Below are 14,711 nucleotides of genomic sequence, written 5' to 3'. Positions count from 1 at the left end.
GGGCAGGCTGTGAAATTTCCAATACACAAATACGGCAGCGTGGGCCAGCGGGAGCTGACAGCGCAACCATGAGACCGGGGGCCGCGGCGGGGCTGTGCCGGGCTTGGGGCGGACAGGACCGCGTCCCGCCGAGCTCTGCTCGCTGCGGCAGTGCAGAGCTGCTCCCCCACCCCGGGCCAGGACATGGGTGCAAATAAGTTAAACTGCAATAAATAGCCTGAGTTTAGCAGGGAAGGGGGGACGGGCGCTGGCAGAGCGAAGCCGCAGCCGGCCCCAAAAGGTGCTGGGGGTCCCCTGGAAAAACCTCATCCTGGGAGGCTGCTGCGTCCCTCCGGCACCTCCGTCCTCCCCTCCCTCCTTACCTAATGGCTAATAAATATTAATTACTGTAACTATGCCTGATAGAAGTAACACTTATCAGATCTGTCCCTGCAGGCTGCAGCCCAGGCAGGGAGGTGCTGCTCTGAAGCGTCTTCATCCATGGATGAAGCCGGTTTCCCCTTGCCCAAGGATGCTGCAGCGGTACCCGCAGCGCCCTGTGCGAGCCGTGGGGAAACCGAGGCACGCGCAGTGCCTGCGGCAGCTGCGGGGGCTCAGCCCAGCTCCCGAACCTCGTAGCAGAGATACGCTTTTGTTTAAATATTAAACAAGGGTGATGCTGCGCACAGATACCCGTGCACGGATGCCACCGCAGGGCCAGCCGCCCTGCTCGGGGGGCCGATGGGCAGGGGAGCATCCCCGGCCAGATAAATATTAAATAGCGATAAATATTAAATAAGCGGAAAAAAAACCCCAGGCATTCCCGGGGAAGGTCGCTCAGGCTAGGACATAAATAAATAGGGTGTGGTGGTGCGGGGCCAGGTGTCAGAGGTACCGCAGCGCCCGGTACACCGTTTCCAGGAACCGCTGGAAGTTGGCCAGGATGAAGAAGCCGCCAACCTGGTGGTGGAAGTGGGAGGAGAAGGCGGGGAGGGGGTCCAGGCCCTCCGTGGGGTACGTCACCGTGGCCAGGCCCAGGTCCTCCATCTGCAGCCGGGCAGAGGCAGAGGCATCAGAGACGCCGCGGGAGCGCGGCAGCATCCCGGCGGTGCCCGCGGAGCTGGTGCGAGCCCGGGGGTGCAGAGCCCCGCGTCCCTGCTCTGCCCTCCCCGTCCCCCCAGGGATGCAGACCCCACGCGTGCCCCCCAAACCCCTTCTCCCCCCCTCACCTGCTGCTGGATGTTGGAGGAGAGGTTGGCAGCGTCCAGCTGCAGGGTCTCCACCAGCCCAGCGTGCCCGGGCAGCAGCTCCAGCACGGTGGCGAGGGAGCCGTGGTAGGCGCGGAGCCCGTCGCGGATCTGGCTGAAGCAGGCCTCCTGCGGGCGAGCACGGCGTGGTTGGCAGGGCTTGGCACAGCCAGGCCACGGCGTCCCGAGCCATGGCCGGCTTCGGGCTGCCCCAAGCAGCGGCAAAGCCTGAGACCGGCCAGCTCATGACAGGGGTGGGCTGCCCGCACTCACCGCCTGGAAGACACCGTGGTGGCACTGCTCCAAGGGCACCTGCGCGATGCCCAGGTCCTGCCGCACCAGCAGCAGCTCTTCCTCCTTGCACAGCTGGAAGGTGTCGCACTGTGGCCGAGGGGGACAGGGTTAGGATGGCCGGAGGACCCCACCACCCCCCCAAAACGCTGTCCCTGGGGTGCGGGACCCCCCCCCAACTCAGCCAGGCGGAGGGAGGGGATGGGGTGGGCCTGCCGCCCCGTGAGGTGGGGATGGGACAAGAGCAAACCGCGGCACGGCTGCCCCGGCCGATGTGTGCCGCGGGGAGGTTCCCACGCATCCCCGAGGGAGCAGCGGGGCTGGGCACGGTCGCAGCCCCCGCGGGTGCCCCAGGACCCCGGGGCTGAACAGCGCGGCAGGAGGCCGAGGCGCAGGGGATGCCGCTGGCTCCCGGCCTTGCGGTGCCGATAAGGCCGGGGAAGGGAAGGTCACCTTATCTGCGACCCCACAGTGACTGCAGCCACCGTCGTCCCCCCCCCCGCGCCGCAGCACCCGGGACTCACCACCACGCGCTGCAGCGCGGCCACGTCGTTCTTGATCTTGTTGGTGAATTCGAGGTTCTTGCTCAGGAAGAGCTGGAAGTCTTGGTCCCCCGAGAGCTCGGCCAGCGGTGCCCCGTGCAGCGCCCGCCACGGCGCCCACAGCAGCGTGCCCAGCAGCAGCACCAGCGTGCCTGCGGGGACAGTGGCTCAGCACCCACCTAGGGACACCCCCGTCCCCAACCCAGCGCCAGGCTCAGCAACCGGGTGCCCCCCGGGGGTGGCAGCACCCATGCAGCCTGGGGAAGGGGCAGAGACACCCCCCCGCCACCCCCGAAAAAGGGGAGAGGGATCGGGTGCTCCCTGTGTCCCACCAGCCCCATGGTGCCGGGGCCGCAGGGCAGCGGGCTGGGGGCTCTGGGTGCGCAGGTGCAGCAGGTGCAGCGAGCGCTGCGGGTGCTCAGTGCTATGGGTAGAGTGGGCTCGATGGGAGCAGTGGGTGCTGTGGGTGCTGGGGCTGCGGGTACTCACGGGTGAGGGAGCACATGGTCCCCGGTTCAGCGTCTCCTCCTCTCTGCAAGCACGGCCTGGCCCGGCACAGCTCGCTCCTGCCCCGGCTCTGCGCGGCCTCATCGATTAGGGCATTTATAGCGGGCTCCGGGGATTCACACTGATGTGGCAACAGTGACGATTGCCTCATTGTCTTAATCACCAACATGCAAATCCTGGGAGCCGGGTGCTCCTGGCCACTGCCCACACCTCGCTGCCTGCGGGGCTTTCCCAGGGCCAGTGGGCAGCAGTGCCCCTCGGCGCAGCGGTGGGCGCGCGGCGGAGCCCTGGCACCGGGGCGGGCGCTGGGACGGTGCTGGGACGGTGCTGGGACGGTGCCTCGGTGACTCATTAACCCGCTCGCGGGGCGCCCGCCTTGCTGGCCGCACTGGGTATGCCCAGCGCTGCGGGGTCACTCGCAGGTGACCGGGCGAAGGGGACGGTGGCTTTTCACAGCCGGTGTCCCTCCGGGATCGTCGCCGTCCCCGGCCCATGTGGCCATCGCCCCCGCCAGCCGCCTGAGCCCCTCACCCCGGCGTCAGGGCGGGCACCGGCGGTGCGACCTTCACGGTGGTGGGACCAGCTCGAGGCGGCTGAGGTGAGACCCCCGTCCAGGCACCTGCCCAGGGCCACAACGCCCCGGCTCAGCACCCTGGGGCTAGATCCTGCCCCGCCGGGTGCCACAGGGCTGGGCCGTGCTCAGTGGCCCTGTCTGCAGCGCCGAGCACCCGGCCGCATCGGGGGGCCCAGCTCCCTCCCCCCCGCCGGTGAGGGGCCGTCCCCGCCTGCCCCTTCGGGGAAGCGGCTGCCAGGGCAGCCCTGGGAGCGGGGCTGGCTGCTCACGGCCCCGCCGCGCTGACGTGGGAATTTTGGCTCGTGCCGGTTCCCGCAAGTGCTTCCAGGATGATCTGCTGGGCCGGTGCCAGCTGGGCTGGCTCCTGCCTGGCACGGGCTGGCTGGGGCATGGGAGGCACCCGCTTGACCCATGGGCCTGGCGTGGGGGTCTGGGCAGGGCGACCCCGGGGCAGCGCTGAGCTGGGGGGGTCTCAACCTGTGCCACCAACCCCTGGCCTGGGTCCCATCACTGCCCTCCTGCAGGCCACGGGGATGGGGACGGGATGCCCGTCCTCGCACGCTGCAGACCTCGGTGCACACCGGGACGGGCCATGCACCTGGTGGGGTGCAGCCCATGGGGTACAGCTGGCAGAGACCCCCAAGCCCCCGGAGCAGCTCCCGCCTCCAGCTGAGGAAAGGAACCCCCCACAGCTGCAGCCCAGCCCGTGAGCACCACCCAGGGCTTCGCCCAGCACGAGGCAGGTGTTAACTCTGAAACGTAATGATAACTTCCCTCCCCAGGTCCTGGCAGCACTAAGTGTTCTGCCCTCAGGTTGTGTAAAAGGACCTCGGAGGTGGAGCCTGTTCATGGAATTTTCTGGGAGAATCCCCCCTGGCTCTGCCTTTGCCTTCCCCGGAGCCGGGAGAATCCAGGGCCCTTCCGGAGCGGGTGGCCATTGCGGGGGCTTTGCGTGGTGTGCTCCCAGAGCGGAGCTGCCATCTCAGCAGGTCAGTGCTTTCAGGAATCAGGGTGGGGGGGGACGTGAATCAGCGCCTGGTGGGGCCCCAAGCCCCCGTCAGCTTTCCAAGGAAGGAAGTGGTGGCCGGACCCGAAACCCTGTGGGTGTTGGGGCGGGGGTGGCGGAGCTGGCCCAGCACAACCCCCCCTGCCTCGAGGCCAGTGCTGCCTGGCCTGGCCCTGGGGACTGTCCCAGGCGCCCGCCCCACTGCGGTTCTGCCTCGTGGCCACTCTTCCTCTCCACGGGGCCTGACCCGGACACCCTCGGCCCCTTCCGAGAATCTGCCAAGAAGGAAGCGCTTCCAGGGTGTCCCTGTGTCCCCTGTGCCGGATCCGGCACCCCCCGGCACTGGCTGGGCTCTTGCCTTCCCTGCTTTGCCCTGGCCGGTGGGGTCTGGCCCAGGGACCCCAGGGGTGGCCCCGGAGCAGGGCCAGGCTGCGTCCGTCACCCTGGGGCAGCCCCACACTTGACCCTCGGTCCCTGGCTGCCGGCCCACCATGGGCATGCCGGGAGATTCCCAGATTTCCCCAGAACCCAGCTGGTCCCAGATGTTGGTGGGACCCAGCCAGGATGGCTGCACGTCCCCTGTCCCCGTCACTCTCCAGGGCCGGTGTCTGTGGGGGGCAGTGGGGCACAAGGAGGGCCCGGCCCGACCCCCCGTGCCTTTCCCGGCAGGGTTTGGAGGTGGCAGGGCTCAGCCCTTTCCACCCACCCTGCACAGACCCACGCTCCCAGTGCTGGTCCCAGTAATCCCTGCTCTGGTCTTTGTCCGCAGCAGCAGAACAAAGTGGGTTTTGGGCAAGAGGATCCGTGGGCTGGAGCAGACGGTGTCCATCAGCACCGGCCGGGGCGCTCCCTGCCTGGCCCTGCTGCTGCTGTCAGCCCCGGGTGCCCCCGGCTCCGCTCCGGGCCAGCCCAGGGGCTCCCGCAGCCCCCAGCACCCCGGCCCTGGGACGTCGGCTCCAGCCCCTGGTGCTGGTCCAGGCCAGAGCTGGCCCCAGCTCGTCCCCAACCCTGGGGAGGGAAGCAGATAAGAGAAATCAGCCCCCGCCCAACACTCACAGCCACACCAACAAACCCACGGCAGGAGCAGGCCAGGATGGTGTTTTTCCAACTTTTATTTTAAAAGTCATAATTGAAGCTTAACAAAGTTTGACCCCGTTATTGTCACGAGAGCTGTGCGAAGCCGTGCTCCTGCCCGCCTCCGGCCTGCCCTGGCCCCGCTTCCCCAGGAGCTCCCAAATCATGGGCTTGTCTGCGCCTCCGCTGGGCTCAGCAATGACCGTGACCACAAGCAACCTTAAAAGAATGTTTGTTTATTGGGGAAGGGGGTTCCCGCCGTGGGTGGCAGGGGGACGGGAGAGCCCAGGGAACCCCCGTGTCCCCCTCCCACAGTACAGACATGCAGGTATTTTATATTTATAAAAGAAAGGCAGACGGGGGAACTGGGGCTGCGTAGGGGAGCTCCGCTCAGACGGCATCTTCCATAGGGACAAATAAAAAAATACAGCCAGGCCAGAGGGTCACGGAAAACCATCATCATCGTCCTCTGCCATCTCCTTTGCGAACTCCAGGTCTTGCTGCTCACGTTCCCGGCGCTCCTGGAAGGCAAAGGCAGAGGTTGGTGGCAGCTGGGGGACAGGAGCCGTGTCCTTCCCGAGGCCTCGGTGGCTGCTGGGCTGCAGCACAAGCAGTTTCTGGAGCAGGCTGCAGAGACCCAGATGAGATCTCACCTCTGCAGATTCCAAATCCTTGTTGTAAGATTTGGGTGGGAACCTCATAGCCTGGAGAAAAAAAAGAAGGGAGAAGAGAAGCTCTGAGCTGAGAAATGACTCAACTCTGTCCCGCTGTCCTCTCCAGCCGGGCCCTGCTGTGCTCACCTTGACAGACATGTTGTGGATGTCGAGGCAGAAAGAGATGCGCTGGTGAAACGCCAGCTGGGGCTCCCGGGTGGAGTAGATGTCGATCATTTCCTTTGACTGGACGTAGCCCTTCTCGTGGTTAATGCTGGCTTCTATCACACCGTCCCGGATGGCCTGCAAGCCGGAGGGCATGCGGTCAGGGCACCCGCTGTCTCCAAGGGCTGAGGCAGCAGTTTAGAGTGAAGGGAGGAGCTGGCTGCTGTGACAGGAGCGCTGGGCTCAGGGCACAGAGAGGGGACTTGGTGCCCTGAGTGACCCCAGGGCCTCAACCTAAAACCAGCGACTGCGCCAGGAAGGACATGGAGGGGCTGGAGCGTGTCCAGAGAAGGGCAATGAAGCTGGGGAAGGGTCTGGAGCACGGGTCCTGTGAGCAGCAGCTGAGGGAGCTGGGGTTGTTTAGTCTGGAGAAGAGGAGGCTGAGGGGAGACCTTATCGCTCTACAACTGCCTGACAGGAGGGGGTAGGGAGCGGGGTGTTGGTCTCTTCTCCCAAGTAGTCAGTGACAGGATGAGAGGAAATGGCCTCAAGCTGCACCAGGGGAGGTTTAGATTGGATATTAGGAAAAATTTCTTCACAGAAAGGGTAGTCAGCATTGGAACAGGCTGCCCAGAGAGGTGCTGGAGTCACCATCCCTGGAAGTGTTCAAAAAAAGGGCAGATGTGGCACTTTGGGACATGGTTTAGTGGGCATGGGGGTGTTGGGTTGATGTTGGAAGGGACCTCTAAGATCATCAGTCCAACCCTTAGTGATTCCTAGTTTTTACTTTCATTAAAAAATAATCCAGCCACCAAGCCATGAAATTGCTACTCTACCCTTAACTGGTTTTAGTGATGGACTTGGTAGTGTTAGGTTAATGGTTGGACTGGATGATCTTAAAGGTCTTTTCCAACCTAAACAATTCGATGATTCGATGAAGGAAGTGCTGCAGGGACAGGGCAGAGGTGGCCTGGCAGGGGAGTGAGGCCAGCTGTGAGAAACAGGGGCTGTGGGTAGCCCAGGACCCAGAGGGACAGGACTTCATTGGCACCTACCTTGGCGACAATGAATTCCGCATCCTCCGGACTGTCCAGCTGCAGCTTCTGGGCAATATCAGCCAGGGAGATGCGAGAATAGGAGAGGCTGATCATACGGACACCTGCCAGGGAGGAACGAGAGTGGAGCCCCCTGGGCCAAGCAGCCCTGGGCCTGCCAAGCCCACGGCACTGGCCGTGACGGGGTCCCCAAATGCCACAGCGGCAGCCTCCTACCCGTCTTGATGACATTGTGCCTCAGCCGAATGATCAGGGTGTAAGTGCCATCGGCCTGGAACTTGTCTCCAAACTGATCGAGGACTTGGTTGAACTTGGCCAGGTTCCCGGTCCTGACGGCTGGAGGAGAGAATGTGTTAACTGGGGAAGGAGCGAGGGCCGGGGCGCGGTGGGGAAGGCAAGGCAGGGCTGACACCCAGGCCCGCCATCCCCTCCTCTTAGGGGCTGCCTCCTCCTCCCCAAGTGGAGTCTGCAGCTGGGTCCCATTGAGGGCAGAGGAGAGAAACCCCCACCGCTCCCCTTGCCGGGGCTTCCCGCTCCCTCAAAGCGTGGGACGTCACTGTGAGGGACCAAGCGCAGGCAGGAGCGTCCCATCGTACCCTGAGTCAGGAGGAAGTAGGGCATGAGCGACCGCTTGAGAGAGGGTTGTCTGAACTGGAGCCTGTCCGGGATCTCCCCGAGCAACAGTTCCACCACAATGAGCAGCTTGTGCACCTTGAGCAGAAAGAGAGCGTGAGTCCCTGCGGGGCCCAACCCCGGAGGCAGCTTCCCTGGGGATCCAGGAGGTACCGGACCCCGCAAGTTTCCCATTCCTGCTCACCGTCTGCTTGAAGCCGACAGCTGTGTGCTGTGGTGCCTTCCGCAGGGCGTTTGTCATGGTCCTCCGTGCCTCCGAGTACTCCAGCTGGATGGCCTTGATGCGCCCTGTGTTCACATGGGGCAGAAGGCGTTTGGAAAAGCCACTGAGTGAATCCAACTGGATCCACTTGGATGGAGCTTCAAATCCTGCTTGGAAGCCCCATCTCCAGCTGCTAAAACAGGTTCTCTGAGGAACCAGAGCCCTCGATCTCAGGTGCAGCCCGAGCTGCCAGCGCTGTGCGGGACCCTCTGCATCTCACCTGTGTAATAGAGGTACCGAGCCCACTCGTTGTTGTTGGCCTGCTCGGGAAACACGGACTTGGAGACGAGTTTTTCTGCTTGGTCATAGAGGTTGTAGTGGAGATAGTTCCTCAGCAGCAGGTTCAGGAGGGTGGCCTGCCCATCTGCATCATGGCGCAGCGTGGCCGTCCGTAGCCGGGCATGCAGGAAGCTGCAGGAAAAGGAGAGAGCGTGTCAGGGAGGAGGAAAGAAACAGCTCTGCTCACCAGGGCACATGGGAGCACGCTCGGGGAGAGCCCGCACGCAGGATCCGCCCTACCTCCTGACCACGTCGAGTTTATTCAGGAATTCGTAGATGCGGGAGTGGTAGTAATAACATTTGGCCACCACCAGGTCAAGGGCGCGGCGGTTTTGGGAACTGATCTTCTGCATCAGGTCGTCGGACACTTTCTGAGCCTGCAGGAAGGGAACAGAGGTCAGAGCGGAGGAACTGCTGCCTGGGAAGAGCAGGAAGACTGCCAGGGCTGCGGGACTGAGCCTGGGGGCTGCCTCCAAACACAGCGGAAACAAAGGGGAAAGTGTGGGGCTACAGACAGGCAGGTCCCTGAGGCTCTCCTCTGCCTGGTGCAAAAGCACCACAAGAAGAGCTCAGCTTCAGAGCCGGCAGCACAGGGAATCTCACCTCTGGGTATCGCTTGCTGTTCATCAAGTAGATGACGAGAAGCAGTTGGAGGTAGGTCTCCACTTCTGGCAAGAGAGGGGCTGAGGCCGCCTTCCCTGTCCGTGGGCGAAATTGCAGCTCGGCTTCCGTGTCCATGGACTGGGGGGAGAGAGAGGCGCTGGACCCCCGGCCCTCCCGCGTCGCTACCGCCCGCCCGGCGCTCCTCACACCTCCGCCTGCAGTGAGGCCCGGCCCCAGCCCGTTGACAGCTCTGCTTGACGTGTGACAAGAGAGCCAGTTCAGGCTGCCGACGCGACAGTCCTATCCCTGCCAAGAGCTGCAGCGACCCATTTCATCTCATCTCAAACGTGCTCCCGAGCAGCTGGGCTGCGTGTCCCAAGCGTCCCCAAGCCCTTGCTGTTCCCGGCATCCTCCCACCCCGCACAGCGGCACTCCGGAGGCTCCTCTGTGCAGGAGACGTGTCCCCTCCGCAGCTGGTCATCTCTCCCCATCCCCTGCCGCCGTACCTCCTCCAGGAAGCCGAGGAGGAAATCCCGCATGGTGCTGTTGGAGGTGAAGAAGCCATTGATGGCTTTGTGAAGCACATTGGAGTTGAGTCGGCGGGAGGTGGAGGGCAGAGCCCGCAAGGCACGCAGGACGTAGCGCGGCTCCTTCCCCGACACGGCTTTCTCCAGCTGCTTCACGTGCTCTTTGATATCTGCGGGAGCGCAAAGGACGCGCCATCAGCATGCGTCTCCCGGAGGCCTCTGCCGAAGGATGCACCAGAGCGAAGCTGGCGCCGGGATCCCTCCATGTACGAGGCGCCCGGTCCTGCTGCTGTTGGGGCCCCCTGTCCACTCATGGCACCGGGGCTGTGTGGCATCAGTGTCCTGCGTGACCTGACCCGATCCCGCGGCCGTCCCTGCTCGGAGCAGGGGGCTGGAGAAGACCCCTCCAGAGGTCCCTTCCCCCTCATTCCCCCCATGGGCTCCAGCCTCCCTCTGCACGCTGGTGGTGTCCTACCACAGCATCTCTGCAGCTCCCCCTGCCCCTCACAGGAACCATCCCGCGGGTTCCCCCAAAAACACACCTCCCTGTCCCTCACAGGGTCCCCCCAACTCCTCTTCCCTCCTGTGATCCCCCCATTCTCCTCCTCCAACATGCTTTCCAACGCCTCTGCCCCACGTACACCCCCACCCACCTCCTTCCCCCCCCCCCCCCCCCCCCAAGCAGCCCCCCACTGCCCCCTCCTCTACAAGGATACCCCCACCCGGGGCTCCCGGTAGCCCCCCCGTTCCCCTTCCTCCCCCAGCCCCCTCTCCCCCAGCGACTCCTCACACAGGCTGCACCGAGCAGCCCCGGCTCCCTCTCCCCGCCATGAGCCCCCAGCCGATGCCCCCCACCCCCCAGATCCCGGTTACAGGGAGCCCTGTCCGGTCACACTCGCCCTCAGCCCGGGGCCCCCGCGCCCCCCTCACCCTCCAAGGTGACGGCGTCAAGCTCTCGCTGCGGCTGCCGCTCCCCGGCCGCCTCGGCCGCCGCCGCCGCCGCCTCCTCCTGCATCTCCACGTCGGGGGGGGCGGGCGGCGGCCCCTCGGGGGGGGCCTTGGCCTTGTCGCCGCGGCGGCGGGACGCGCCCTCCTGCTTCATGGCCGGGCGCGCCGGGCCGGCCGTGACACTGCAACAACCGCGGGGCGTGCCGGGAGTCGCCAGGCCCGGGTAGCCGCACCGGCCTCGCCGCCAGGCCTGGGCGGTCGAGCGCCGAGCACGGCAGCGTTCGGCACCTTCCGCCTCGCCCGTTCGGGTGTTTCCGGCGGGCGCTCAGGTGTTCCCGCAGCACGTGTCGCGGCGCATGCGCGGGCGTTTGTGGCGTGCCACGCTGAGGCGAGGCGCGAGGCCCGAGGCCCTGGCGCTGCCCGGGCTCGTCTGCGGCCTCTGCCCCACGGAGCGGCCGCCGTTCCCCCCCGCGCCGGCCTTTGGGGGTGTGTGGGGCGGGTGTGGGCTCCGCCGTGGCCGGTGCAGGGCATGGCCAGGCCACTGGTGCTGGCGGTGCCATCAGTGACGGGCCAGGTAAGCAGGGCTGCCCCTCGCCGAGGGCACCCCCTTCCCCCGGGAGCCTGAGGGGAGCCGGGCCTCCGGGCAGGCAGCACTGCTGGGTGGCTGAAAGTACCTGCAGATTAAAAAACCCCTGCCTTTAAGTTTATTGAGTAAGAAATGGCTCTCTTTATTTCTAAAGCAGTCATCAAAGCATTTGTAATGTTGTTCTGAGATGCTGTAAGTTATTCTATGCTGGTGGGGTGTGTAATCATGTGAGGGAGGTGTGGTTTTACCAGGTGAGCATCATTAAAATGCTCTGAGATCCTACAGCTTTCTAACATTTATCAGGGATTGAGTTACACCTGAATCACAGGTGTGACCAGGGTAAGTGGATTATTGCTGCTTTCTGTACTGATAAGAATGCCTCAGCTATTTAGGGGTGAAGCTTGGAGGGAGAAGCTGGCTTGCAGTAAGAGACCTTCAAATATGGTGCCAGGTGATTCCCTTTAAATGATTCCTGATGGGAGGACACCTGTAACCTAACCTGAGTTACTCAGAAGATTGAGGATGTAGAGAGGTGGGCAAAGGGATGCTGTGGCTGAGAAGGCATGTTCAGTAGATGCAGCAGATCCATGCTTCTGGAGCTTTTCTCCACCCATGGATGATGTTTATGGATGTCTCTCTGTTCATTAGTCCTGACAGTACAAATCCATTTGCATAGTTTCTGGAACAGCTCTGCAAAGAGGTTGCTGCCTGTGGTTGTAGGTTTTTGTTTCAAAAATGCAGTGAGCAGAGGACAAGGCAAGTTGGAGAAACTTTGACCATTCACTATAACTTGGTTCTTCAGTGCTCCTAATTTTCCTTGTGAGGAACCTGAAAACCAGGAGGAGTCCAAATATGTCACTTGTAAACTAGACAAGCCCACAGTAAGTTCCCTGGCACCCCTAAATTTAGAATTGGAAGCATTTCTATGAATGTTTTCAAAAGTGATATGCAATTTTGAGTTGGTCAGTTGTCACGTCTCAGGCAGTAACCTACAGTAAACACATCTCTCTTGGTGGTTTGTGTTTATGCTGAGAGATTCTATCTTACCCAAAGGGGGTAAAAGTAGTACAAGTCAAAGTAGTAAAATACATTGCTTACCGTCAGATGTGGCCAGTGATGTACTTTCTCCTGGGAAATAGCAAAGATCTGCCACAGGAGAAAAAAGGCATGACTCATTTAGAAAAATACTTAAAGCTGGATAGGTATTTTTCTTTTTTTTAACCAGATTTGTTGTTTTGAAGTCTGAAGATACTGGTGTGCCAGGTCTGAAATCTCACATGCCAGTTGTAGGTCAGACTGGTGTTTGCACTCTCCTGCAGCACATCTGTCTTCTGCCCGTTCATTTAAAGCTCGTTATTTCTAGACCTCATTCCCTGCTGTGGTGCGCCTTATGTTAGGGTCTGTATTGGCCAATAGGTGTGTTAAAAGACCGGTAAATTGAAATGAAAACTTATGCTCAACCAGATGCATGCAGACGTGGGAAGCACAGAGCACAGGGGAAGCAAGGCAAATGTGGTCTCTCCAATGCTGCAGCAGGTTTTGTGTATCTCGGTCCTCTCTTTCTCTACCTCTCCAGCATAAGTGTCTTTTACACCAGCCTTGCCACCTGGAAGGGTGGAAGGGTCGGGCACCCTGTTTTCTGCCTGGCTCTCTTCTTCTGAGTAGGTAGAGAAAGGAAAACAAACCAAACCTCTGTCCCCGTGCTGTTTTTCAGCAGGAGCTCTGCAGTTCCTCAAGTTCAGAGCTGAGACTTCCAGTATCCCCCTTCCATTTCTGCAGCACCCCCTGCCCTGAAACTGCATCTCTTTCCCAAGTAACCTAGGTCCTGCGTACGGCCCTTTCCCAGGTGACTTCTGCTGCTCATATTGCATGTGCTCATGTCCTTGAAAATGAGTGAAGGGTGGCCATGAGGCTGAGGGGTACTTGAGAAAATGGTTTTCTTCTGTGTTGTCTCCTGAATGGAGGAGTCAGTAGTTTCTGAAAGTTACTTACCCCATAGTGCGTCTCTAATGTCCAGCTGGATTGCCCTGAATGCCAGGGTGCAGCCCTTGGGTATAGTTATAGTTATGCTTTGTTTGTCCTCTCTGGTGCCCTGGTCAATGAAGGAAAAAAAAAAAAAAAAAATGGTGTTACTAGGCCTGGCTGGCATGCAGGTGTTTGGGAAGGACTGACTCGTGAGGCTAGAGAGAAATCAAACCTTTGCATGAAACCTGGTGTAGATCCGGGCCATGAAGCTCCCTTGTGCCATGGTGGATTCCTCACAGCTGGTCTCATCTGAGGTTTCTATTATTTCATGGACCACGTATAAATGTTGTCGTGTTTTCTTTAGTTGTTGAATGAAGGAGTGATTCACATTTATTTTTCTAAAAGAGAAAAAGGATGCAATATCCTGGCTGAAAGTGTCTGTTTTCCTGTGAGTTATGACAAAAGTACTGTAGCCTGCTTAGAGCCAAAAGCCACATGGTTGCATCCCTTCACATTGCATGAGTACATGGAAATGTCACCATATAAGGGGCTTCTGGGGGAAAAAGGCGGCAGAGAAAGGGCTGCAATTCTTGCTGTCCTCAACGCATCCCCTTTCTGTGTCTGAGGGGGAGCGGGGCAGCGAGGCCGTGGCCTGGCTGGTCATACAGGTGACCTGTCCTGATCTGTGTGCGCCTGTCTAGGTACCAACCATGAGAAAAGATGGCTTGAGACTGTGTTGAGGTGTTCCCGCTTTCTGAATCACAAAGACACCTATAAGCATGAGAGAGCTGTGCAAGGAATCTTTATCGCCTCTCTCTGTCCCCCAGAAGTATGCACAGTTAGGGAGAATGCATGCTCTCGGGTCATAATCTTGGTTTGCAGCTGCTGAAAAAACATTGCATGACCTGGGGTGGGGTAGAGGAGGATGAGGAGGAGAGGAGGAGCGCGTTGTCCCTTTGTGTTTGCCTTACCTTACTGTTTTCAGTGCCTCAAGTTTTGGTAGTGGTATGTACTTCTTATCCAGCTTGATGGACCACCCTTTGGACAAGGAGGCAGCTCCTTTCACGTCTATGCTTGCAGGCGCAACAGAAAGGCTTAGACTCCCATCAACTCTGTCGGTGGTGCTTTTATTGACTGCAAATTGCCCTGAAGCTTCACCACCTCCGTTGGGAAAGAGGGACTCTGAAATAATTTGATGGATAAGCTTAAGCATGTTTATACCGACTCAATATTGTAACTATTGCACACACAAGAAGGATGAAACATGGTAGAGTTCAGCCACAAATGATCCAGATGTTTTGTCTATGGAAATGGTGAACTTAAGATTGATAAACGTGGGCTTTACCTGTGCTTTTATTGTCTTCTCCAGGCAGCAGCACGTCGTCAAGTCTGTACCTTGACGGTTTGTAGCGGGGAGATGGGCGGAATATGGCTTCTCTTTTTCTTGTCAGTAGACAGAGGGGTCTGAAATGTTCATGGTCGAAGATGCCATGAACCGGGACCAGGTCTCCTTTTGGATCCATCTGATGTACTACGGATTGGGTGACTTGTTTAAACATTTCTGCTGCGGCTGGATGAGTTTTTGAACCAAAGGAAAGTGTACTTGTGCCTTAGGAAAGAGGCAAGACAAGTTAAGCAAGATTACTTGAAATACAAGCAGAAGGCTGTAACAAAATGTGTTGCTTTAATTCTTAAGAACTTTTCACAGTTGATGATAACCCAAAGAAGCCCACATTAGTACAAGGACGGCACTTTGACGGGATTGGGTATAGGGGAGGATTTGGAGAGGTAGGAGTACGAGCTGTGGCTTGCTAA

General features: G+C 60.2%; 3 protein-coding genes across 3 annotated transcripts; all 3 read right to left on the bottom strand.

Moving 5' to 3' along the window:
- Window positions 1–816: 816 nt before the first annotated feature.
- CSF3 (colony stimulating factor 3) lies at window positions 817–2,564 on the bottom strand. Its single transcript, XM_075723019.1, is given in 5 exon segments — window positions 817–1,026; window positions 1,209–1,355; window positions 1,500–1,607; window positions 2,042–2,211; window positions 2,549–2,564. Coding segments are annotated over 5 exon segments (651 nt in total).
- Window positions 2,565–5,375: 2,811 nt separating this feature from the next.
- Window positions 5,376–10,499, bottom strand: PSMD3 (proteasome 26S subunit, non-ATPase 3). Its single transcript, XM_075722842.1, has 12 exons — window positions 10,328–10,499; window positions 9,377–9,567; window positions 8,871–9,008; window positions 8,508–8,644; window positions 8,209–8,399; window positions 7,911–8,014; window positions 7,690–7,804; window positions 7,310–7,429; window positions 7,094–7,197; window positions 6,021–6,176; window positions 5,874–5,924; window positions 5,376–5,741 (listed from the first exon to the last, which is right to left on the bottom strand). The coding sequence occupies exons 1-12, from the start codon at window positions 10,497–10,499 to the stop codon at window positions 5,664–5,666; spliced, it is 1,557 nt and encodes a 518-aa protein (XP_075578957.1). The 3' UTR covers window positions 5,376–5,663.
- Window positions 10,500–11,439: 940 nt separating this feature from the next.
- Window positions 11,440–14,509, bottom strand: LOC142595281 (gasdermin-A-like). Its single transcript, XM_075723018.1, has 6 exons — window positions 14,242–14,509; window positions 13,868–14,078; window positions 13,129–13,294; window positions 12,924–13,023; window positions 12,030–12,077; window positions 11,440–11,759 (listed from the first exon to the last, which is right to left on the bottom strand). The coding sequence occupies exons 1-6, from the start codon at window positions 14,453–14,455 to the stop codon at window positions 11,440–11,442; spliced, it is 1,059 nt and encodes a 352-aa protein (XP_075579133.1). The 5' UTR covers window positions 14,456–14,509.
- Window positions 14,510–14,711: the final 202 nt, after the last annotated feature.

Source organism: Pelecanus crispus, chromosome 18, assembly GCF_030463565.1.
Source record: "Pelecanus crispus isolate bPelCri1 chromosome 18, bPelCri1.pri, whole genome shotgun sequence".
In the NCBI taxonomy this organism is placed as follows: Eukaryota; Metazoa; Chordata; class Aves; order Pelecaniformes; family Pelecanidae; genus Pelecanus; species Pelecanus crispus.
Note: the sequence above shows the minus strand (reverse complement) of the source record. Positions and strands in the feature narration are given on the sequence as shown.